At 42.7% G+C, this 25,687-nt stretch overlaps 1 protein-coding gene across 3 annotated transcripts in view; it reads left to right on the top strand.

The window, feature by feature from the left end:
* The window catches only part of LAMB1 (laminin subunit beta 1), a 75,961-nt gene that overhangs the window by 12,760 nt on the left and 37,514 nt on the right, over positions 1-25,687 (top strand). For all 3 annotated transcript variants that reach the window (XM_060108922.1, XM_060108921.1, XM_060108923.1), the window contains exons 6-13: positions 3,222-3,410; positions 3,501-3,564; positions 7,633-7,835; positions 12,455-12,575; positions 14,075-14,263; positions 14,518-14,697; positions 14,835-14,947; positions 16,085-16,164. In XM_060108922.1, coding sequence (XP_059964905.1) covers positions 3,222-3,410; positions 3,501-3,564; positions 7,633-7,835; positions 12,455-12,575; positions 14,075-14,263; positions 14,518-14,697; positions 14,835-14,947; positions 16,085-16,164 — 1,139 coding nt within the window. The remainder of the gene's footprint in view (positions 1-3,221; positions 3,411-3,500; positions 3,565-7,632; positions 7,836-12,454; positions 12,576-14,074; positions 14,264-14,517; positions 14,698-14,834; positions 14,948-16,084; positions 16,165-25,687) is intronic.

The following is a 25,687-nucleotide window of genomic DNA, read 5'->3' as shown; positions in this document are numbered from 1 at the left end:
CTGGTAACCACTAGTTCTCTGTATCTGTGAGTCAAGCACTGGTTTAAATTCACAAGTGAGTGTCTCTGTTGAGGCTCCGTTTGCTGAGTTGCCTTAACTTTCTTGGTCTTCCTCCATCGTCATCTGACTGCCACTTCCCGAAAGGCACTTAGCCTGTTCATCACTGTTGAAGCTTTTGCCTATTTTTAGTGCTCATTCTGCTTCATCTCTTTTTTTCCCGTTGCCCCTGTTCACCACACCCTCTTAAATCTCCATGCTGCCAGTTTCCAGAATTCTTGTCTTTTTCCTCCTTCCTCTCTGACATCCATTTTTCAGGCTTCTATGACACCATTAGCCAGTGAGGCAAACAAGATTTTCATTCAGCCTGGATTTGAAAGGTCTTCATTCAGTCTGGATTGAAATCTCTCTGCCAGTACCTGGCGAGTTAACTAATGTCCCTGAGCCTCGATTTCCTCATCTGTCAGACAAATGTGTTGTGAAGGTATGTTAGTTTGCCAGGGTTGCCATAACACAGTAGCACAGACTGGGTGGCTTGAACAACAGAAATGTATTTTCTAGGGTTCTCAAGGGACAAAGTTTGAGATCAAGGTGTCGGCAGAGTTGGTTTCTTCTGTGGCCTCTGTCTCTCCTTGGCTTTTATTTATTTATTTTTTATTTTGTTTGTTTGTTTTTTGCAGTACGCAGGCCCCTCACTGTTGTGGCCTCTCCCGTTGCGGAGCACAGGCTCCGGACGCGCAGGCTCAGTGGCCATGGCTCACGGGCCCAGCCGCTCCGCAGCATGTGGGATCCTCCCGGACCAGGGCACGAACCCGTGTCCCCTGCATTGGCAGGCGGACTCCCAACCACTGCGCCACCAGGGAAGCCCTCTCCTTGGCTTTTAGATGAAGGTCTTCTCCCTGTGTCTTCACCTGGTCTTCTGTCTGGACCTGTCTGTGTCCTGATGTCTTGTTCTCAGAAGGGCACCAGTCATATGTGATTAGGGTCCATTCCAGTGACCTCGCTTTATTTTAATTACCCCTTTAAAGACCCTATCTCCAAATACAGTTATAGTCTGAGGTACTAGGGATTAGGTCTTAAACATCAGAATTTGGGAAGGACACAGTTCAGCCCGTAATGGAAGGTTAAATGAAATAATGTGATTAAAGTTCCCAGCACTCCTCTCTTGTCTTCTGCTAGCCCTTGGTTGATGTTAGAGCACTGACTTAGCTCTCTTTTATCTTGTCCTTTTCTTTTTGAGGGGAAATTAAATATTTGGAGGTTTCAAATACTGTATGTATACAGTGCCTCCCAAATCCATGTTTCAAGTTCCATTCTCATAGCTGAGTCCAAGACCACTGTTTCCAGTTGTCCAGTGGGCGTCTCGATTCTGAGACCTTGCACGTAACTAGACCAAAACTACATGCCTTTGCTTCTCTTCCGTATCTTTGTTAGTAGCAGCACACGTGCCCACCTACCTAAGCTCAGGGGTTCCTGTTTCTTTCTTCTCCCTCCCTTTCCACTGGAATCAAACTGATCACCAAGTGCAATTCAGCATATTTTACTTCCAGTAAATTTTCAGAGCAGTCAATCCCATCCCTTTATCGCCATCCACACTGTAATGCTTGAGTTAAGACCTTCATCTTTTTTCTGTCACTTGGTTCCCTTGTCTTTTGTGTTGTCCATGTCCAATAACTGCCAGAGTTGTTTTTCTGAAGTGCAATCTAAGCGTTTCATTCTGTTCACTTAAATGTTTCAGTATTCCCCTTCATTGCATGAAGATAAAGTAAACCCCTTAGCATGGCAACACATTCCTTCCCAACCAACCCCTCCTGCCACCTGTAACCATCTCTACCCACTGTCCAGAAAACACCCAGTTACCGTTTTAAGATAAGTTTAATGCCATCTTCTCTCTGAAGCATTCCCTAGTTGTGTGTGTGTGTGTGTCTGCACACGCATGCTAAAATATACGTAGCACAGAATTTGCTTTTTTAACCATTTTTAAATGTGCAGTTCTGATGGCAGTAGGTATATTCACAATGTTGTGCAACCAACACCACTATCTCCAGAACTTTTTCATCACCCCAAGTAGAAACCCTCTACCCATTAAGCAATAGCTCCTCATCACTCCCTCTTCCCAGCCCCTCTTTTGCAGTACGTGGCCTCTCACTGTTGTGGCCTCTCCCGTTGCGGAGCGCAGGCTCAGCGGCCATGGCTCACGGGCCCAGCCACTCCGCGGCATGTGGGATCTTCCCGGACTGGGGCACGAACCCGTGTCCCCTGCATCAGCAGGTGGACTCTCAACCACTGCGCCACCAGGGAAGCCCCTTCCCAGCCCTCTTAACCTCTAATCTACTTTCTGTCTCTATGTACTTGCCTATTCCATATGTTTCATATAAGTGGAATCACACATTATTCTTCTGTGTTTGGCTTATTTCACTTAGAGTAATGTTTCCAAGGTTCATCCATGTTGTAGGAAGTATCAGAATTTCATTCTTTTTTATTGCCGAATAACAGTCCATTGCGTGTATATATCACCTTTTGTGTATCTGTTTATCCACTGATGGACACTTGAGTGATTTCCACTTGTTTGGCGATTGTGAATGATGCTGCTCTGACTGTTCATGTACAAGTGTCCATCTGAGTCCCTGTTTTCAGCTCTTTGGGGTGTGTAGCTGGAATTGCAGGATTCTCTAGCTTCTTGGGTTAGTAATTCCTTCCTCTTGTTTTCCCAAAGCACACCACATGTGACTCTATTATAGTGTTTGACGAATTGTTTTGTAAATAATTTCTGCCCATTCCTCTATCTCATTGGACAGCATTAGTTACAACATTTAGACCCCTGTCTAGTACCGAGTAGCTGTCATTACACATCTACTGAATGATTAAATGAATGAATGAAAGAAGGAACACTCAAGCTAATCAGGCATTTCATGGGCATGGTGGCTAAATGCACCAAAACTTGTATGATATTAAGGCCTGTTTATAATCAGCTTCTAAATAGGAAAAGCTTACTAGTCTCTGGTAAGGTGGGAGCAAGTGCAAAATTTAGAGGCGAGACACTTTTCTGTGCAAAGAGGCTCCATGGAACAGCTTGAAATATTTGAAATCCAGCCACAGTCTGAAATACCAACCACCTGCAGTCAGGGTTTGTGGCACACAATTGAATGATATTTTCCTCTGAGATTTTAAAATACAGATTACCAATAAAAACGTCCAATGAGTCTCTTCCACCCTGCCTTTAGACATTCCGTCCAGCCGCTATGCTGATAGAACGATCGTCCGACTTTGGAAAATCCTGGGGTGTATACAGATACTTTGCCTATGACTGTGAGAGCTCGTTTCCTGGCATTTCCACCGGCCCCATGAAAAAAGTCGATGATATAATTTGTGATTCCCGATATTCTGACATTGAACCCTCAACGGAAGGAGAGGTTTGTTTGTTCTTTTTGTTTTCCATTCTACTTACAAATCTAGTTTTGGATCATTGCAAAAATACCAATTACTCTTATATCTATTTTTAGGTGATTTTTCGTGCTTTAGATCCTGCTTTCAGAATAGAAGATCCTTACAGTCCAAGGATACAGAGTAAGCTTGTTTTCAAATAAAAGCTTTAATGAAGAACAGCAATCATGGGAGAATGCTTACCCAGAGCACTGCTACCCAGAATCTAAATATCAAGTGCTAATTCCACCCTCTCCATTTCCTTCTTTCTTTGCAATGCTCTTGAAATTGGCAGTTATCAGTCCTCACTGAAGGGGAACACATTTTGATAAGAGTAAAAGGTTTGTGTCATAAGACCCCAAACCATTATGCTGGTCATAATACCTTATTTATTGCTCAGTATCATATATATATGACACATGTGTGTATATATATCGCATATATGATACATATCACATATTATGCATACATATATATAATTATGTATATAAAGGTACAGATCAGGCCATTGTAACAAGGTGTCCCCAAAAATGCAGTGTCTCAAAAAAAGTTGACTTCTCTCTTACAAAATCACCGAGGTAGATTTACAGATAAAGTACCATTCACTTGCCGCAAGCAGGCTTACCAGATAAAATACAGGATGACACCCGGTTCAGTATGAATTTTCAGATAAATAACAAATCATTTTTTTCGGATAACCATATCCCATGTGATATTTGTGACTGGTACGAGCCTATTCCATGCAATATTTGTGGTTAGTATAACCATGTGATATTTGGGACATATTGCTACTGCAATGATTGTTTATCTGAAAGTCAAATTTACTGAGCACCTTGTATTATTTTTGCCAAATCTGGCAACTGTAGCCATTAGGTCACCCAGGTTCCCAGGTTCCCTCTGTCTTGTAGTCTGTATCCACATGGTTAGACCTGGATCAACCCCACCCTGTCCTTGTCCCAACCTGTGGGAGGGGACAAGTAAAGAGCAAGCGACCTGAAGCCGTACATCACATCCGTTCACACCCCACTGGCCAAAATTAGTCCCCTGGCTACACCGCAGGAGATGTGAGATGCTCTAGCTGGTGGCTGTGTGCTCTCTCAAACTCTTGGCTAGGGCTCTTATTGTCAAAAGAAGAAGAGAAGAAAGAATCCTGGGGGAAATTTTGAGGTCTCAGCCATATTCAATGTGCTCATTAAGATGAGGGTTGCAGTTGCATTTCACAGATGAGTCAATTGAGGCTCAGAGTTGGACTCACACGTATAAAGTGACATGGCTATGTAATGAGAGATCCTGAACACACGTGTTATGATTCTTAGATCAGAGTGCTTTCCAGCATCCAGCAACCAGGCTCATGTCTTTACAGAAATACACTTTGATCTTCTTGGTAGGCAGAATGGGCTTTGGAGTCCGACACAGCTGGGTTTAAGTCCCAGCTCCAGCGTGTTAGAGCTCTGTGACCTTGGGCAAGTAATTTACTTACAACTTTTTTTTTTTTAGCTTCTACTTTTTCATCTGTAAATGGAGAGTCATATTGACCTTCTGGTTGTTGTGGATGGAAAATGAATAATGTAGATAAATGACTCACCAAGGTGCCCAACGCATAGAAAACGTTGGGTCCGTGAAGCTGCTGCCGCTGTTGGTGTCGGTCACTGCCATCAGCTGTCACTCAGGCCTTCTGTAGACCGGGTCCTGCACCTCAGAGTGAGGATAAGGCCCCCTCTCCAGCTACTGAGGTGCAGTCAGTTGAGCAGAGGTGGGGTGAGGTCTTGCTGATCTTTCTCAGTGGAGCATGGCCCTCCTTTGAACCAAAGCCCCGTGGCACTTCCTGGCTCACAGCAAGGGAGACTAGAATGGAAGGAGTCCAGGGAATATTGCCAGAAAAGTGCTGTTTCCCCACTTAATTTTACCTATGGCGCAGACTGTGTCTGGTCTGTAATTTACTCAGTCATTGTATTGTCAAACAAATATTTATTTTAAAGTTTTATTTTTTAAATTTTTTTGGAGTATAGTTGATTTACAATGTTGTGTTAGTTTTAGGTGTACAGCAAAGTGATTGAGTTACACATGTACATATATTTGTTATTTTTCAGACTGTTTTCTCGTATAGGTTATCCCAGAATATTGAGTAGAGTTCCCCGTGCTATCCAGTAGGTCCTTGCTGGTTATCTGTCTTGCATATAGTAGTGTGTGTGTGTGTTCATCCCAAGCTCCTGATTTATCCCTCCCCCACCCGCCGCCATGTTTCCCCTTTGGTGAGCATAAGTTTGTTTTGGATATCTGTAAGTCTTTCTGTTCTGTAAATAAGTTCATCTGTATCATTTTTTAAAATTAGATTCCACATATAAGCGATATCATATGACATTTGTCTCTCTCTGTCTGACTTACTTCACTTAGCGTGATATCAAACAAATATTTAATGGTACATGCAGCCCTGTGCCATTTCTGAGTGAGCTCTGGGAGGCCTGCCCTCCCCGCTCTCAAAATCCAGTTGCGAGAAATGTCCACACAGGCTCCATGACCAACACCTCCTGGGTCCGTAAAAGGACTCACGGTCTGTTCCTTTTGGGTGAAATTTGTGGGACTTGGAGAGTGTGCTGCCATTATAATTCTATTGTCTTTGGCTATTAAAGGGCATCAGAAAACCTATTCCTATATTAAAGAAGCATCCACTGTAAGAGATCATGCTTTGGATTTACTTTGTAATCAAGGGAACAATATCTCTTTAGTTGTCCCTATTGTTGAGGCCTCCGAAAGTCACTTCAAAAGTGATTGTGCCTCTTATAACAGCGGTAAATACGAGGCTTAGCTGTTGTTAAATATGGCAGGAGAGAGCGAGGGAGCTTATTTGCTCTGCTGAGGGCTTCCACAGAGATCACTCAAGGGCTTCTAAATACTCCAGCTGCTCTTCAAGTTTGTTGTTTGGCCTCTTGTCAATAGGCGCTTGTGCTCATATTGTGCAGGAGGAAATGTTGGCATTCAGAAATTCCATTCGGTGAAGTAGTACCACAGTTTCTCTGTTTAGTTTTTGACTTTTCAAAGAGCCTAAGTTGAATGCATGGACTCATGGGCTTTCTCTTTCAACCCACAGCTATTTCTATAGTCTTCATTGTAAGCTATGCATATATTATAAGTATTTAAAATTGTATCTGGGCTTTGAAAGTATCTGATGCATTGGGCCAATGCCCCGTTGTCCCGTGTTGTAAATTTTAAGAATCTATCAGCAGAAATGAAAGTAAAGCTTAGGAGCAATTTTAGGCTACAGAGCTAAAAGGGGAGGACAGGTGGACTAATCAATCTTTTGGGGTCCACTTCAGCCAGAGCCACTTAGTGATTAATGAAAACACTGATAGAGAAGATTGAATGACTCTTGGTTTATCAAGTTATTAGAGAACGTAATTGACAACCCCGCTTCTGTGGTAAGCATAGACCCAGAAAAAGGAAGAAAAGATCAAATAAGAGACATTGGTCTAGAAGTAACTTCTATTTAGGAAAAAATAATTTGCCTCAGCATCCCAATACTAAGCTCCTTGATCTTCACGCCACTGTATTATATTGGTAATTATATTGGTCAACTGTAAAACTGAGACCCAGAAAGTTGTAGATTGTAACGGTGCTTCCACAATTGGTTGAAAAGTCAGGCCCTGGATTGTGGTTATTCTTTCATGTTAAATCGATTTTAGTAACTTGGATTTCACCTAAATGGTGGGAAATTTCAGATAGCATTTTCCTCTCCAAAGATAAACACAAAAATGTCTCTAATTGTCTTATAATGATAATGAGAATTGGAGTGCTTTGATAAGCTCTTTCCCACCTGAATGGAATTTTCTGATTCTGAGACTAATTGCTGTGGGAACCAGATGGTATTGCAATAGTTTAGATTACTGTGTGTTCAGTGGCTTCCGGCAATCATGCAACCGCATTTTTAAATTTCTCCGCCTCCACACTTCTTCCTGAGACATCAGTCTGCCAACAAATCCATCACAGAGCAAATGTTCTTGTTAAATTGATGAGAAGGGAATAACCTTTCTTCGAGAGACTGTCACATTATGTTAACCTTTATTATTACGTGCATCTAGATCATGCGGGGGCGGTAAGCTTAAGCCATTTTTATTTGTCATGCCTTTCTATTAAGGAAAAAAACCAAGTTGTCTAATTGCAAAGGAAGCCTTGCTTCTTTGATCACACTTTTCATATTCTTGGTGACCTTCGTAGATCTCTTAAAAATCACCAACTTGAGAATCAAGTTTGTGAAACTACATACTTTGGGAGATAACCTTTTGGATTCCAGAATGGAAATCAGAGAAAAGTACTATTACGCGGTTTACGATATGGTGATTCGAGGAAACTGCTTCTGCTATGGCCACGCCAGCGAGTGTGCCCCGGTGGATGGATTCCACACAGAAGGAGAAGGAATGGTAAGTACACATTCCAGGCAGCTTCCTTCTTCGTACGGGTGATTCTAAAAAGCAGATGGAAGCTAGTATTACCTTAAGCCTTTTAATTTGGGGTCTTATTTTTCCAGACTGCTATTTAGTCCTTTGTACCATTCCAGTGGTTGATTTTTTTTTTTTTCCTTTTCTGTTTGCTGATTTTCTTGGACTACAAGAATGTAAAGAATACTCATTTCATAGACACCGAATTTTTGGAAATTGTCCCTGTGGGCTGCTGCTACAGTAGATATTTTAGTCAGTAAGGATTAAAGAGTTTTCTACATGACAGTCACATCTTCCTTTACTTGAGGGAATATTAAAAACCACAAGCATTCCAGCCTGCATGCCAGAAGGCATAAGTTGACCCCAGCCCAGAGAACCTGGAAATTTGAACCTAGAACCACGGACACCATTTAGGAGTCAAATGGACTTTGTTTCTTGATCTTCTAATTTCATACTTTTCCCACTTTTATGCTGTGTTTTCAAATTATGTAATTTTAAAAATAGAGGACTTAGGTAACTTGCCAAATGGGTAACGTTAGGATATTTTACCAGTTTCTAAGTGAATTGTTGATTCTTGTTAGAATAGACCAGAGTTTAATTTGCCAAAGGGCCTTATGTAAGTACATGGCAGATGCGAATTGAAATCTTGCTCTCCTGACTGCACCAGGGCCTCCACTGGACTGTGGGCCTCGCTTTTTTTTTTAAATTAAATAAATATTTTTATTTATTTTTTTGAATTTTTGAATTTTATTTTATTTTTTTATACAGCAGGTTCTTATTAGTTATCCATTTTATACATGTTAGTGTATACATGTCAATCCCAGTCTCCCAATTCATCACACCACCAGCTCACACCCCTGCCACTTTCCCCTCTTGGTGTCCATACATTTGTTCTCTACATCTGTGTCTCTATTTCTGCCCTGCAAACCGGTTCATCTGTACCATTTTTCTAGGTTCCACATATATGCATTAATATATGATATTTGTTTTTCTCTTTCTGATTTACTTCACTCTGTATGACAGTCTCTAGATCCATCCATGTCTCTACAAATGACTCAATTTTGTTCCTTTTTTATGGCTGAGTAATATTCCATTGTATGTATGTACCACATCTTCTTTATCCATTTGTCTGTTGATGGGCATTTAGGTTGCTTCCATGACCTGGCTATTGTAAATAGTGCTGCAATGAACATTGGGGTGCATGTGTCATTTTGAATTACGGTTTTCTCTGGGTATATGCCCAGTCGTGGGATTGCTGGGTCATATGGTAATTCTATTTTTAGTCTTTTAAGGAACCTCCATACTGTTCTCCATAGTGGCTGTATCAATTTACATTCCCACCAACGGCGCAAGAGGGTTCCCTTTCCTCCACACCCTCTCCACCACTTGTTGTTTGTAGATTTTCTGATGATGCCCATTCTAACTGGTGTGAGGTGATACCTTATTGTAGTTTTGATTTGCATTTCTGTAATAATTAGTGATGTTGAGCAGCTTTTCATGTGCTTCTTGGCCATCTGTATGTCTTTGGAGAAATGTCTATTTAGGTCTTCTGCCCATTTTTTGATTGGCTTGTTTGTTTTTTTAATATTGAGCTGCATGAGCTGTTTATATATTTTGGAGATTAATTCTTTGTCCGTTGATTCATTTGCAAACGTTTTCTCCCGTTCTGAGGGTTGTCTTTTCCTCTTGTTTGTAGTTTCCTTTGCTGTGCAAAAGCTTTTAAGTTTCATTAGGTCCCATTTGTTTATTTTTGTTTTTATTTCCATTACTCTAGGAGGTGGGTCAAAAAAGATCTTGCTGTGACTTATGTCAAAGAGTGTTCTTCCTGTTTTCCTCTAAGAATTTTAGAGTGTCCAGTGTTACATTTAGGTCTTTAATCCATTTGGAGTTTATTTTTGTGTATGGTGTTAGGGAGTATTCTAATTTCATTCTTTTACATGTAGCTGTCCAGTTTTCCCAGCACCACTATTGAAGAGGCTGTCTTTTCTCCATCATATATCCTTGCCACCTTTGTCATAGATTAATTGACCTTAGGTGCGTGGGTTTATATCTGGGCTCTCTGTCCTGTTCCATTGATCTGTATTTCTGTTGTTGTGCCAGTACCATATTGTCTTGATGACTGTAGCTTTGTAGTATAGTCTGAATTCAGAGAGCCTGATTCCTACCACTCTGTTTTTTTCCCTCAAGACTGCTTTGGCTATTCGGGGTCTTTTGTGACTCCATACAAACTTTAAGGTTTTTTGTTCTAGTTCCGTAAAAAATGCCATTGGTAGTTTGATAGGGATTGCACTGAATCTGTAGATTGCTTTGGGTAGTAGAGTCATTTTCACAATATTGATTCTTCCAATCCAAGAACATGGTGTATCTCTCCATCTGTTGGTATTGTCTAATTTCTTTCATCAGTGTCTTATAGTTTTCTGCATACAGGTCTTTTGTCTCCCTAGGTAGGTTTATTCCTAGGTATTTTATTCTTTTTGTTGCAGTGGTAAATGGCAGTGTTTCCTTAATTTCTGTTTCAGATTTTTCATCATTAGTATATAGGAATGCAAGAGATTTCTGTGCATTAATTTTGTATCCTGCAACTTTACCAAATTATTGATTAGCTCTAGTAGTTTTCTGGTGGCATCTTTCAGATTCTCTATGTATAGTATCATGTCATGTGAAAACAGTGACAGTTTTACTTCTTCTTTTCCAATTTGTATTCCTTTTATTTTTCGTCTCTGATTGCCGTGGCTAGGACTTCCAAAACTATGTTGAATAAATGTGGTGAGAGTGGACATCCTTGTCTTGTTCCTGATCTTAGAGCAAATGCTTTCAGTTTTTCACCATTGAGAATGATGTTTGCTGTGGGTTTGTCATATATGGCCTTTATTATGTTGAGGTAGGTTCCCTGTATGCCCACTTTCTGGAGAGTTTTTATCATAAATGGGTGTTGAATTTTGTCAGAAGCTTTTTCTGCATCTGTTGAGATGATCATATAGTTTTTATTCTTCAGTTTGTTTAATATGGTGTATCACATTGATTGATTTGTGTATATTGAAGAATCCTTGCATCCCTGGGATAAACCCCACTTGACTCTGCACCGGGGCCTCCACTGGACTGTGGGCCTTGCTTCTTGACGAAAGGTGTGCCTTGCTTAGTTGATGCTGGCCTTTTCAAAAATTGTTAGTGCTCATCTAAGAAGGTGAAGGTGCAGGACTGACTTGTATTCAACAGTCTAAAACTTCTGTCTTCCCTTTACTCCATTTAGAACCTTTATTGCGCAGATAAACTTGAATTTTTAACAGAGCCTGAAGGGAGAATATGTCCTTCTAATCTTTTTGCTCCATCTTTCAGAGAGTGCCAGGTAGATGATATTTTCTTCTCAGAGTAACAAATCCTGCGTGTAGCTAACCTCATGTAGTCATGTCACTACCATGCGCCTCACAGTATTTTGTACTGTTGGTTCAGATGCTGTAGTTCCTGTGGTATGGGCTTTGGGACTGGTTTTCAGTCTACGTAAAACCACCTTATAATGAGAGGAATTTAATCTTCTGCTAACTGCACTCTTGTCGAGGTGGGTTCAGGGTGGACCTGTCTGTCCTGTTTCTGAATTCCATCCTGTAGAAACTAGTGTTAAGGTGAGGGATCCGTGAACGTGCATATTTGCTCGACGGAAAGAATTGATTTATCATTTATGTGCCTCAGGGGCTCAAGTGTGACTGGTGGTGTGGTGTAAAAGAGCACATCATGGTCCCTTACTGAAGCAAAATAATCTGTTTCTTTTTCTGGCATTTTATATTTCTTTCCTTAAAAATGTAAATGTGGTAACTGATTAATTCCTAAAATCTCATTTTGGGTTGAAAAAACATTTTTAAGTGCTGAGCTGGAAGTCAAAAACCAAACAAAGCAAGCAGAGAAAACCTGTCTTTTGTATGGCATGGGGTAAAGCTTGTAGTAAATTGAGTTGGTTCCCAGTGGTGTGTACACATTTAGTTCTCCATTATAACTTTTGTTGATTTCTATTATAATAGATTTTTTTAACTGTTAAGTAACTAGTTTGTTTTTTTAAAAAATTTTTAAGTGACTAATTTTGTTCTTCTGTGTTTTTCTCATCAATACTTCAATAAGAATATTTATCGAGTACCCGTTATATAGCAGGAACTCTTCCTAGAGTTGGGAATTACGGACATCAATAAGACAGGACGGGCCTCCCTGGTGGCGCAAGTGGTTGAGAGTCCGCCTGCCGATGCAGGGGATACGGGTTCGTGCCCCGGTCTGGGAGGATCCCATATGCCGCGGAGCGGCTGGGCCCGTGAGCCATGGCCGCTGAGCCTGCGCGTCCGGAGCCTGTGCCCCGCAACGGGGGAGGCCACAGTGCTCCGCAACGGGGGAGGCCACAACAGTGAGAGGCCCGCATACCGCAAAAAAAAAAAAAAAAAAAAATAAGACAGGACGCACCAGGGGGAAGGGACAAAATAAAAACAAAGAAACCCTCATTGTGGTGCGCTACAGATGAGGATTAGTGTCAGAAGGGGTTGATATTTTCCATTGATTGTGGGAAAGGTCTGGCCGTTAGTATATCTCTTCCTTTGCTTTCTTCTGTTTTTGTAACTTTCAAGGTTCACGGACACTGCATGTGCAGGCATAACACTAAGGGCTTAAACTGTGAACAGTGCATGGATTTCTACCATGATTTACCTTGGAGACCCGCCGAAGGTCGAAACAGCAATGCCTGTAAAAGTAAGTCTCAGGCAAAGGGACGTTCTGAATCAATTCAGACCCCGGTATCCATTTTTGGAGTGGAGATGCTGTAACAGTACCTTGGTCTGCAAAAGGAAGAAAAGTTACTACTCTTTTCCCAGCCTCACCCTGATAATCCTAGGAAGCCACTATCCAGTCTATTAAATTAATCAATTAGTATTTGAGCAGCACCTATGTGTTTGGCAGGTTTAGTAGAAGACAGAGATGCCACCCCTGACATTGTACCTGTTTTTAAGGCAAGATGACCATGAGCGAACAGTGAATGAAAACAATCGTGTGGTGGATCAGTAAGGTCTAAAAGAGACGGAATATTTGTCAGCCTTGTTTCTGTGCCAGCCCAGCTGCAGCCTGTGGCATCTTTCCATCCACCCATCCCTCCCGATGCTATTCTCTGAGCAGAAGGGTAGTTTGCAACACCACCACCCTGCCCCCCCTCCACACAGTGATTCTGATAGACTATCATCCCTGCGAGGCGTGCCGTCTCTTCCCCCACTGAGGACTGTTCTAGGAGCTCAGAAAACAGTGAGGGCTGGAGTGGTCAAGGTTTTGTTAGTAAGGACGACCAGCTGGCCCTTAACAAATAGTTAGGATTGTTTAGGTAAAGAGAAGAAAGCGCAGGGGGGCGGGGGGTGGGGGGAGGTGGAAGGGAGTTCAGATAAGGAGAACACAAAACACAAGGCTCTAAGGACATTCTCACGACATGAGGGTTTAATTCATGATTCTGGGCTTTAATTAAAGCAACGTATCCAGGGCACGACGACACAGTCCCTCCCTACAGGACGGATAAGGCCAGTGTGTAGAGCCCCGTGAGGGCCCCAGTGACAGAAGCTTCACTGTGAGAAGACAAGAGTCGTCGATGGGGGTTGTTGAGCATGAGAGAGATGGTTAAAGCTGGGTTGGACCAAGAGGACTCCGCCGAATGGGCTAGAGGAGGGACAGCATGACCCAAGAAGGCCGGCTGGATGGCTGTTAAGGGTCTGATTAACAACCTGGCCCGGTGTGGTGGTGGGAATGAGAAGCAAGGGAATCCGGCCTTCATACCACGTTCCTCAAAGCCGGCAGCCCAGACAGGCTTCCCCAGGAACATACCTCGTAGAAAACCCTCTGGAGGGACATATTCCCATCCCACCCTGAGCATGACCCAAACGCTTTTCCATGCAGTGCAGCCGTCCTGTGAGCGAGTCTCCAAGGGGGACTTCCCGCAGAACTTTTCAACTTTTTATAGCCCATTCTCTTCCAAAGAGGGCAAGTGAGGTTATTTCATAAAGGTCACACTCGGAAGGTTTCCAGCATGGCTTAGGATTTAAACTGATGTCGTAAGCAGATGCGTCCTTTTCACCGCCAGCGCCTACTTGTTCATTGCCATTTTGCCTGAACTTCGTCCCCAGTTTCCAAAATGAGCTTCCTTCCCACCAACCCCATCCTCCCCCGGTACGTAGATTGAAAAGACTTCTCCTGCTGTGGGTCTTGTCTCGCAGAATGTAACTGCAACGAACATTCCAGCTCTTGCCACTTCGACATGGCGGTCTACTTGGCCACTGGCAATGTCAGTGGAGGGGTGTGTGATGAGTGTCAGCACAACACAATGGGGCGCAACTGCGAGCAGTGCAAACCGTTTTACTACCAGCACCCAGAGAGGGACGTCCGGGATCCTAACCTCTGTGAACGTATGTGGGGAGAGGTCATGATGGGGGGACCTGTTTAGGTCAGCTTTCAGCTGGAATAGTCTGCTAGTCACCATCCTTCTCCTGGGACTCAGACCCAGCCTTATTTTAGCTGCTGTATAGGATGTTGGGGGTGGAATTTACTTAGTAGTCCAGCCTTTTTGAGTCTATTTTTGTGACATTTGGAGGGTGAAGGGAATATGTGTATTTCTACGTACACACACATTGTGTTACCTGATGCTTCTCATTCTCCTTAGAATGTACCTGTGACCCAGCTGGTTCTCAGAACAAGGGAATCTGTGACAGTTACACGGATTTTTCTACCGGTCTCATTGCTGGTCAGTGTCGGTGTAAATTACACGTGGAAGGAGAACATTGTGATACCTGTAAAGAAGGCTTCTATGGTTTAAGCACGGAAGATCCATTTGGTTGTAAACGTAAGTACGTGTGTTCAAAAAGTTTGGGAGTTCTCATGTGCACGTGATTCCCATTTTACTTTGCAATTCTTAATCCAGTCGAGTACTACAGACTCACTTGGTTTGTGTTTCTTTACTTCATTTTATCTTTAATGAAGCTTGTACTTGCAGTCCTCTGGGAACAATTCCTGGCAGGAATCCTTGTGATTCTGAGACTGGTTACTGCTACTGTAAGCGTCTGGTGACAGGACAGCATTGTGACCAGTGTCTGGTAGGTAAATCGTAATTACACGGGATGGGTGGTTTGTGGATATGACATTTCAATAGAGAACGATGTTCACAGTTGTAGATTCTACCATCACCCTTTTATGTAAATATTAATATTAAAAGCCACGAGCAGACAATTCACAAAAGAAGAATTACTAATGAATAATTTTGACAAGATATTCACCATCACTGTTAGAGTTGCAAAATAAAACCACAGTGAAGTACCATCTTTACAGACAAAACTAACAAAAGTTTTTAAAAAAAAATAGGAATGCTGACTGTTAAGTGAGGGGCGGGTACTCGTGTGCTACTGATGGAAATACAGACTGGTTCATACTTTGTGAAAAGTGTTTTGCAGATGTGTATCCATAGCCTGTAGAAATGTGCATCCCCTTTGACCCAGTAATCCCACTTCTGGGAATCTATCCTGATGAAATAATCAGAAAATTGGACAAAGATGTATTCACCAGAACACTCATTGCATCTTTTATTAATCATAACAAAAATAACTTGGAAGCAACAGTAGGGAAAATAGTTAAATGAATGTGGGTGTTTCTGTGCAGTGTGGTATTTGGTTGCCATTGAAAATGATGGTAACATGAGGAAATGCTTATGCTGGTGTGAAAAAAATAAATAAAAGAACACAGGATGTGAGTAGTATCTTGACTAGGGAAAAAGTTCATCCAGAAAAACAAACTCTGGAAGGAAATAGACCAAAAGGTTCACTGTCGTGATTCTGGGTGGAGTACTTATGAGAGTAATTTTTATATCTTTTAAAACACTGTTGTGGTTGCTGTCGTATGCCTGTCTCACCGCCAGAGTAATTCCAGTGAAGAAGATTGGCATGTTTGCTGCTATAGCTCACGTTAATTCTTGGATGAAGGCTGTTTACAGGGCAGAGAAACTGCTCTGATCTGGGGTTACCATGTGGGTGTGTGCAACCCTCTCTGACCCCAGCGACCCGCAGCTTGGGTTCTTTATGCTAGAATACTCCTACTCACACCTATTGTAGGCTTACTGCTTTCACGGTGCAGATGAACGTTTGGTGGAACATCCCAAACACGCCATAACTTGTCTCTTGCTGCGTCTATGGTGTAATTACAGGAACCCCCCTTTAGATGTTTAATCTTTTGTTCTGCAGCCGGAGCACTGGGGCTTAAGCAACGACTTGGATGGATGTCGACCTTGTGACTGTGACCTTGGGGGAGCCTTAAACAATAGGTGAGTGGAGCCGCTCTGACACTCTTGCGCTCAGTCACCCCCGGGGTCTTGGCGACCTCTAGGACGAGGGTGACGTTCAGTGTCTCCTAAGAAGATAGAGCGCATTCGCCTTTGCTTTGACTGCCTGAGAATCACTTTTACCTGTGCTCTCAAAGTTTTCAAAGGTTTATTCATTCCAAGAGTTAGCTTTGAAGCCTTCTCTAGTCTTTCTTTCTTGGGTTTTTTATTTTGTTTTTTCATGTGTCTTTAGTTTTTGTCTTTTTTTTTAATTGAAGTATAGTTGAGTTACAATATTGTGTTATTTTCAGGTGTTCAGCACAGTGGTTCAGTTATATATGTGTATATTCAGTTGTATATATATGTTCTTCAGATTCTCTTCCCTTATAGTTTATTATAAAATATTGAGTATAGTTCCATGTGTTATATAGTTGGTCCTTGTTGGTTATTGTTTCTTGGTTTTTAATAGTGTTATTTGTTTTGTATTTTACTTTTTAGTATTTTTTAAATTATGGAAACAGTGTATGCCCGTGGTTTTAAAAAAAAATTCAAAAAGTTCAAACAGGTATCCTGCCTTTTTTCCCCACCAAGTTCCATTGCCTTGAAGTGCCACCGTTAACAGTTTCTTGTGTCTCTCTAGAAATTAATAATAGTGCTCAAAATACCTATAAAAATGACAGTTTTCTTCCTCTCATTTCTTTTGAAATCATCTTAGATGTTACTTTTTAAACAAGACAAGTACAAAGGAATATAGTCCATGATTTCCTACTTAGCTTAACATTTTTTATAAATCAAATAATATATGTATGTACATTACTCTGCAACTTGTTTTTTTAATCTAGAGGGTTTTTTTTAAATATCAGCATCTATTCATCTACCTCTTTTTGTGTGTTCTATCATGTGATAGTGCCATGATTTATTGATTTCTGTTTTTTGCTTTTCTTTCTTTTCAAAAATGTTGCAGTGAATATCCTTATTGGTAATCTCGATGAGTGTTTGTAGACTGTCTATAGATTGGGTTCCCAGTGATGGAAGTGCTAAGTCAAAGTACATGTGCATTTTCTATTTTACTAGAGGATGTCAGATTGTTCTCCAGACGTATGGTGCTAGTCTATTTTCCTCCCAACCAGTTACAAAGTACCTTCTTCCCCAGTCCCCCCACCAGCAGCTGGTATCATCAAAACTTTTATTTTCACCAGTTTAAAAGACGGAAAATGCAGTCCCATTTTGATTTGTGTAAAGGCTCTTCATTTTATTCTTCACTATTTCATTTTTTCCAACTTGCGGGTACATTAATGAAAATTACATACAATAATTTTAGTGACTTAAATAGGTTGATATTCCTTGAATTGGTGAGACATGACCCTCTCCTCAAAATGATCAAAGTACACATTTTGGCAAGATGTTCAATTTGTGGGAGTTGGATTAATTACCTTTGAGTCGTCTCTGTGTGTTACTGGATCAGATTCAGAACATCTGGTAAAAATAGCATAAGTGACTGTTGGGAGGATAGACAGATGTTTCCTTGTGGCCCAGGATCTTCCCCGGGAGAATGTGCTGAATTCATTGAGTAAGCCTCATGGATTCAAAAACTGACTCTTACAGGAAGATTTCCCAACACCGTAGTAGTCTGCTTGGGCAGGAGTGAGATTTTAGGCAGCAAGAACATGATCTGTTTGGCCTCCGTATTGGGGTTTGTTCTGTTCCAGATCATGCAGTGAACTTGGGACGGCATGTTGCCTCCGGAACTCCAGGGTGAATGCCTGTTCTTAGAAAACCTCCAGAGGGGAGGAAGCGAGGATAATTCCATAAAGGAGGAAAGCGAGACCAACTGCTCTCTCTGCTGATGAAGCCACTTCCCTGACTTCCCTTGGTGACCCCCAGAACACAAGCTGATGATTCCTTTCGTAACTGACTCCTCAATTCAAAGCTCTTGCCACTCCGAAAATGCTTCTCGATTAGAGGAAAGTGACATATGTAACTCTCCAAATTATGTCCTAAACTCAGGAATGTCCTGTGTTCCTTTACCCTAAACGGTTTTTGTTGCTTACACTCCCTTCCTCTCTCTCGCTCGTCCGCACATGCTTCCTGTCTCTAAATGCACCCACGCACAGCCCCTGGCCTGCCCCTAATCTCTCCTGCAAAAAATGTGCAAAACCCAGAATGTGCTAGTCAAGAGTTTGTGAAACAAAACATTTTAGTGAAGTTTTTTTTTTTTTTTTCAGTTTTGGTTGGCGTAGAGTTGCTTTACAGTGTTTTGTTAGTTTCTGCTGTACAGCAAAGTGAATCAGTTACACATGTATACGTATATCCTTTATCCTTTAGTGAAGATTTTAAAGTGGGTGATTTGATCTTTCTAGCATGATGGATGAAATAAATGCCTTATATTTTGGCACCATTGGTGAGGGAAGAAAAGAAACTTTCAAGATACCTCTAGTCTTGTGACTCTTCAGGGTTTTATAGTCATCCTTTTCAAGGTTGTTTTTCCCCACAGGACTTTACGAGTCCCAAAGAGGTGACAGAGGTCGGTCTTCTAAAGCACCAGTTCTTCTAGAATGCTTGGTGCATAGCAGATGCTCAGGATCATACTTGCTGAATGATTGATTTGTTGCAGACAGTCATAAATATCTTCCACCTGACAGTATTATCGTACTTTGCTTTGCCTCAGACACATGTTGAATAAATGTTGACTGAATAAAAGAATTTGAGAAACAAAAGATTTTTATGATATAAAAAAATTAAACATGCCCTCCTCGGGACAGGCAATCTCTAAATCAATCCCCAAACATTCCTTAGTTACTTTGGCTAGGGCTAGATTAAGTGTAAAGTCATGAAGTGGAAAAAGTTTTTAAATGTTTAATGAGCTGAGTGGCTTTTGGTAGAACAATTAAAGTGTGTAATCCATGCCTATTATATTGACAGCTAGTCTGAACTTTGGAATATTTTAAAGTAAGACCTAATTGATTTAAGTAACGTGACTCAAACCAGGTTAATGACGTTTTGCCTAGTAGATAACCTGCTTTTTTTTTTAATTTTTATTATTTATTTTGGCGCTTCGGGTCTTAGTTGCGGCACGCAAGGTCTTCGTTGAGGCACGCGGGATCTTTTGTTGCGGCGCGCGGGCTTCTCTCTAGTTGTGGCGTGCGGGTTTTCTCTTCTCTGGTTGTGGCACGCGGGTTCCAGAATGCGTGGGCTCTGTAGTCTGCGGCACGCAGGCTCTCTAGTTGAGGTGTGCGAGCTCAGTAGTTGTGGCCATGGCATGTGGGATCTTAGTTCTCCGACCGGGGATCAAACCCGCATCCCCTGCATTGCAAGGCGTTTACTGCTGGACCAGTGGGGAAGTCCCCTAACCTGCTTCAATGAATAAATAAGAGTGGTTGCTAAGTAAATGCTGCTTGCAACTGTTTAAAACGTTGAAAAATAGAAGCAGCTTGACAGCAGCCTTCAAAATTATTTCATCAGTTAAATTTAGGACTTTGATACCTGGCTTGAAGCCCACCACTTTCTTCTGAAGACCTCTCCTTTCTCCTTCTTAGACTGAAGGCCCCAACCCTCCCTTAATGTGAAAACACATTACTTCTGCATCTTTGTTAGCACTCATTCTGCTTTGTGTTATAGCTGTTTGTATTTGAAAGGTCTCTTTGGACAGGGATCTTGTCTTAGCTGTTTTTGCATATTCTTTTGTTCCCAGCCCATTGATAGGTGCTCAGTAAATGAGCTGAAATTTATTGTACTTCGAAACCAGAGCAGAAGTTAATAGATATTTTCATCAACGTATGGGATAACTGTGGTGTATCTAACCCTTTGTTAACTGCTGTGGCAGCTGGACATAAAGAGATCATCGAACATAGCTCCTACCCTTTAAGAACCTATTCTAGTTGTAGGGGAATTGGCGGTGGAGGTTGGGTGGAGGGGTGGTGGGAAAGCTGCTCTGGATAGAAGGGATGGTGCTGACTGCTTATCACTGGGGAACCAGCTCTTACTTGTAATCAGTATTTTGGAGGAGATTTCAGTGTTGAACAGAGTAGTGGTCCTTGTGAATGATTTTTATCCTTTAATGTTTTTCTTTTGCTTTATTTCTTAGTAGTAAAGTTGAGATTGTACAGTATTCTCCCTGCTCATCACTGTTTAAATGAAAGGGTTTTCCTTCCAAGAGTTACCAGTTGCTACATTTATGAGAAATCTGTGTTTTTGAGAAATGATCTTTTTATAAAATTTATTTTATGGACATATAGTTGATTTACAATGTTGTATTTCTGCTGTACAGCAAAGTGATTCAGTTACACATTTCTATACATTCTTTTTCATGTTCTTTTCCATTATGGTTTATCACAGGAGATTGAATATAATTCCCTGTGCTATATAGTAAAACATTGTTGTTTATCCATCCTATACATAATAGTTTGCATCTGCTCAACCTAAACTTCTAATCCATCCCTCCCCCCACCATGCCCCCGGCAACCACAAGTCTGTTCTCTGTGTGTCTGTTTCTGTTTTGTAGATAAGTTTATTTGTGTAATATTTTATAAGTGACATCATATGATTTTTGTCTTTCTCTGACTTACTTCACTTAGTATGATAATCTCTAGGTCCATCCATGTTGCTGCAAATGTTATTATTTCGTTCTTTTTTTATGGCTGAGTAGTATTCCATTGTGTATATATGTACCACATCTTTATTCATTCATCTGCCAATGGACATTTAGGTTGTTTCCATGTCTTGACTATTGTAAATAGTGCTGCTGTGAACATGGGGGTGCATGTATCTTTTCTTTTTTTTTCTTTTTAAGAATCAATTTTATTTTTTGGCTGCGTTGGGTCTTCATTGCTGCATGTGGGCTTTCTCTAGTTGTGGTGAGCAGGGGCTACTCTTCGTTGCGGTGCGCGGGCTTCTCATTGCGGTGGTTTCTCTTGTTGCGGAGCACGGGCTCTAGGCGTGCGGGCTTCGGTAGTTGTGGCTCGCGGGCTCTAGAGCACAGGCTCAGTAGTTGTGGCCCACGGGCTTAGTTGCTCCGTGGCATGTGGAATCTTCCCAGACCAGGGATCGAACTTGTGTGTCCTGCATTGGCAGGTGGATTCTTAACCACTGCGCCACCAGCGAAGTCCGCATGTATCTTTTCGAATTATGGTTTTCTCTGGATATACACCGAGGAGTGGGATTGCTTGATCATATCGCAACTCTATTTTTAGTTTTTTAAGGAGCCTCCATACTGTTCTCCACAGTGGCTGCACCAACTTACATTCCCACCAACAGTGTGGGAGGGTTCCCTTTTGAGAAATAATCTTGGCCTTTACCCTTTGAGGAAAAAAATAGGGCCTGTGTTAGGTTTCTGTTGCTGCCATAACAAATTACCACCACCTAGTGGCCGAAAACAACATAAATTTATGATCTTACAGTCCTGTATGTCAGACACTGTCTCAGGGAACTAAAATCAAGGTGTCGTCGGTAGGGCCACATTTCCACCTGGAGGTTCTGGGGAGACTTGTTGCCGCTCAGTCTCGCTGTTGGCAGATTTCAGTTCGTTTGGTTGTAGGATGCAGTTCCCGTTTTCCTGCTGGCTGTCAGCTGAGGGCTGTTCCCAGCTTCTAGAAGCTGCCCACATGCCTTGCCTCTTTGTTTCACCTTCACAACCAACAACGGTGGGTCAGGTCATCCTCGCGCCACAGCTCTGACCCACTCCCCTGCTTTCCTCTGCTGCTTCTAAAGATTCATGTGATTGGCTTGGGCCCACTTGGGTAACCCAGGATAATCCCCTATCTCAAGGGCCTTAACCTTGATCTCATTAGGAAAGTCCTTTGTGCCCCATGAGGTGACATATCCACAGATTCCAGGGATGAGGATGTGGACATCTTTGGGAGTCATTACTCTGCCTGCCACGGGCCCTGATATATTGTGTTTTATGTCTTTTTTCTACCTCACTGATCCAGTGAATTGCATCTGTATCTAGTTACAGGGACATTGGGGTGTGGGGAAACATACAGCATTGTCAGACGTACCATTTCTATCTGATTTGATTTTGCTTGAACACAGGAAAGAACTGTGGCACGTGATAAATCTTTTTCCTCTCTCGGGAGGAGGCGGGATTTGAGCTTTGGGGTGAAGGCACACAGGTGGGATGACCTGGTCTGATCTCGACCGTGTCTGCTCACGTTTCTCCATGAGCCGTCTCGGCTCCTGTCTTCCTGTCTCCTCTCTGCGGCCTTCAGGCCCACCTCTGTCCCGGTGTCCCCTCGTCTCCTCAGTCAGGTGAGCAGCGTCTTCCTCTCACCTGCCGTTCTTTGCTCTTAGCTTTGTGTGGGCACTGCCTGCATTTTGATTGGTTGTACTGGGCAGTTGCTTTATTGTTTATCCCCCTTGGTTAGATTGGAAGTGCTGTAGGGCAGGAACTATATTTTTCTCCCATTTTTCTTTCTCCATATCATTTCACTGGAAATAATGGACTTAACAAGGAAGGTAGGATTGGTTCAGAAGACAGTTGACAGGGACTTCCCTGGCGGTCCAGTGGTTAAAACTCTGCGCTTCCACTGCCGGGGACACAGGTTCGATCCCTGGTCGGGGAACTAAGATCCCGCATGCCACGAGGTGCAGCCAAAAAAAGAAATAAATAAAGAGCTGACATGGACTAAAATGGGAGGGTCTCGACACCAGGAAGCACAGCTGCCAGGGCTAATATCTGCTCAGTAACTATTTGTGGAAGAGTATGAGTGTGGCTCAGCTAAAGCCAAGGGTGGGCACCCGAAAGAGAAGCAGTTGTTTTCAGAGGAGGGGTTATAGAGGCTGCGGGAAACCAGGCAGAGGCTCCGTGACTTGATAGAAGAAGAAACATTTGTGGGTTTTGGGGAAGGCAGGGCTTTGGGAAGGTTGGTTTGGCCAGTTGGCCGTGTAGCTGGATGATCTGGGTAGCGGGGAGAGAGAGGAACTGGAGAGATCAGCTCGGGAGGTGGCTGGAGTAACAGGTGTAGAACGATGACACATGGGACTAGGGTAGCCGCAGTGACAATGAGAGGAAACGGCTGAGTCAAGAACCGTCTTGAAATAACACGTGTTATATTGAGGATAAAGGGAAGATTACGTCTCACCTACATCAGATGAATTTTTTTTTTTTTTTTTTTTTTTTTTTTTTTTTTTGCGGTACGCGGGCCTCTCACTGCTGTGGCCTCTCCCGTTGCGGAGCACAGGCTCCGGACGCGCAGGCTCAGCGGCCGTGGCCCACGGGCCCAGCCGCTCCGCAGCATGTGGGATCTTCCCGGACCGGGGCACGAACCCGTGTCCCCTGCATCGGCAGGCGGACTCTCAACCACTGCGCCACCACGGAAGCCCAGAGGAATTTTTTAAAATTAAAGTATAGTTGATTTACAATGTGTTAATTTCTGCTGTACAGCAAAGTGATTCAGATATATATATATATATATATATATATATATACACACACACACACACACATGCACACACACATTCTTTTTTATATTCTTTTCTGTCATGGTTTATCACAGGAGATTGAATAGAGTTCCCTGTGCCCTACAGCAGGACCTGTTGTTTATCCATTCTCTATATAATAGTTTGCATCTGCTAATCCCAACCTCCCAATCCATCCCTTCCCCCTCTCCCCCTTGGCAAGCACAAGTGTGTTCTACATCAGAGTAATTTTAAATCTGCTGACGGAAATAGCAGAGCTGAAGATAAGTCTGTGTGAGGTGGCGAACAGTTTGGGACAGGATGAATTAGAGGTGATGGCTGGGCAAACCATGGAAATGTCCCATCCACGGCTGGAGGGGTGCGACCAGAGCACAGTCGTGAGTCAGAAGTAAGAGCTGCAGGTGAGCGCCACCTGCAGGGGGGCAGGTGAAGCCCCAAGAACGAGTTCACCAAAGGAGTGGGTGTTGAGTGGGGGCCACGCCTACCGGTGACAAGCGTTCAAGTGTGTGGACACAGGCGTGTGGCTGTGGAGCTGACATGAGGGGAATTCCCTGCACAGGGTCAGGTCCTGGTGAGTTGTTTCTTCTTTCCAACTGTGCTGTGGGTAAAAACCTCTTGGGACTCTGCCAGCTGTCTCTATCCTTGCCTTCGTTGGCTTGTTCTCTAGTAAATGGATGACATTGGAAAGAATCTGGGTGTTTTCTTGTTTGGTGGTTCACGTTTGAGACATTTGTTCCCTCAGTAAACATCTGCTGGGGAGGAAAGGGATTTTCTTTTGTCCCTGTGATGTCATGTCTGACGCCTGAATTTTGGAAAATGGCTTTTGGTGGATTAGCTCGAAAGACGTCTAGGTCCTAATTGGAACAAGCTTTCCTCCTCTGGGAATTGTCTACAGGATGTTGAGTGTGTTCTTATCCCTGTAGGATAAAAACTATTTATATGACATAAAGGAAGAAGACTTCAGCTGGACCATGACAGGGCTGTTCGGGGCATTTTTAATAAAGCTCTGAGTGTTCAGTCTTCCTGTGAGTTGTAACTTGCCTTAGGTATTTGGTTTAAAATGAAGTTTGGGACAAGAAAAAAAAAGAACTCTGGGAATAGGTTTAAAGTAACAATTCCAAATCACATCTTGACTTTAATGAAGTAAAAATAGATGCATGTAATTCAGGGCTTTTTCTTTTTTTTAGTTGAAGTATAGTTGATTTACAATGTTTCAGGTATAGAGCAAAGTTGTCAATAATTGTCCAACAAGAGAGGAAGTGATCAATGTCTTAACAATAAAGTTAGCAAACAACTGAGGCCTCAGAAGGCACCATTTGAGAAGAGGAGAGGGAGGGAACCACACAAGCCTTCATGAAGGGATGACAGTTGAAAAATCAGGAGGATTTGAAGACATAGTGCGTCAACTTTAATGGTGACAGCTTAGTTGTTGATGTGTCGCATACATCATTTCTCCTGCAAGGAGGAGGTGGCACGACGGAGAAGGTGGTTCCTTCTATGGGTTGGGGAGTGATGGTCAGGAAACACCACAGCGGGAGAGATTTGTGAGCTGAATCTTGAAAGAAGAGTGGGTGGATCTTTGCTGGGTAAATAAGGGATCAGGGCATTCCAGGCTGCAGGAACCACACAAGCAAAGGGAAGGGGTCATGCGTCCCCCAGTGCATTGGAAAAACTCTTAAGTAGTTCATTGTGGTTGCAGAGGTGAGGGCAGAGGTGAGGCTGGGAAGGTAGAGAAGAACCAGCTGGTGGGGGCCTGGTGCACCTCCCCGAGGCCATCGTGCCTGGAAGTGATGTGGTTAATGCATCTCATAAGGGTCATTCAGGCAGCTCTGGGGGAAGGTGGAAGGAAGTTCAGGCTGGGAAGTTGGAAGATTGGCAGTAAGGGTACCAATTAGAGGACTGTGACTGCTTTTACTGTGAGCGAGAGAGAGAAGAAAGGCGTAGCCTAGTCAGTGCAAAGCGGGGAGAGGATACACAAGACGCTAGGAGGGGAAATCACCGAATTTGGTTCCTGATTGGCTATGAAGAAGGAATCTAGAGAAGAACTTCTGGCTTCTGATGTGGTCGACTCTGGGTAGTGTGAAGTCTTCTCCCCAGGAGAGAACATGGG

This window comes from Mesoplodon densirostris, chromosome 9, assembly GCF_025265405.1.
Source record: "Mesoplodon densirostris isolate mMesDen1 chromosome 9, mMesDen1 primary haplotype, whole genome shotgun sequence".
NCBI classification, from domain to species: Eukaryota; Metazoa; Chordata; class Mammalia; order Artiodactyla; family Ziphiidae; genus Mesoplodon; species Mesoplodon densirostris.
Note: the sequence above shows the minus strand (reverse complement) of the source record. Positions and strands in the feature narration are given on the sequence as shown.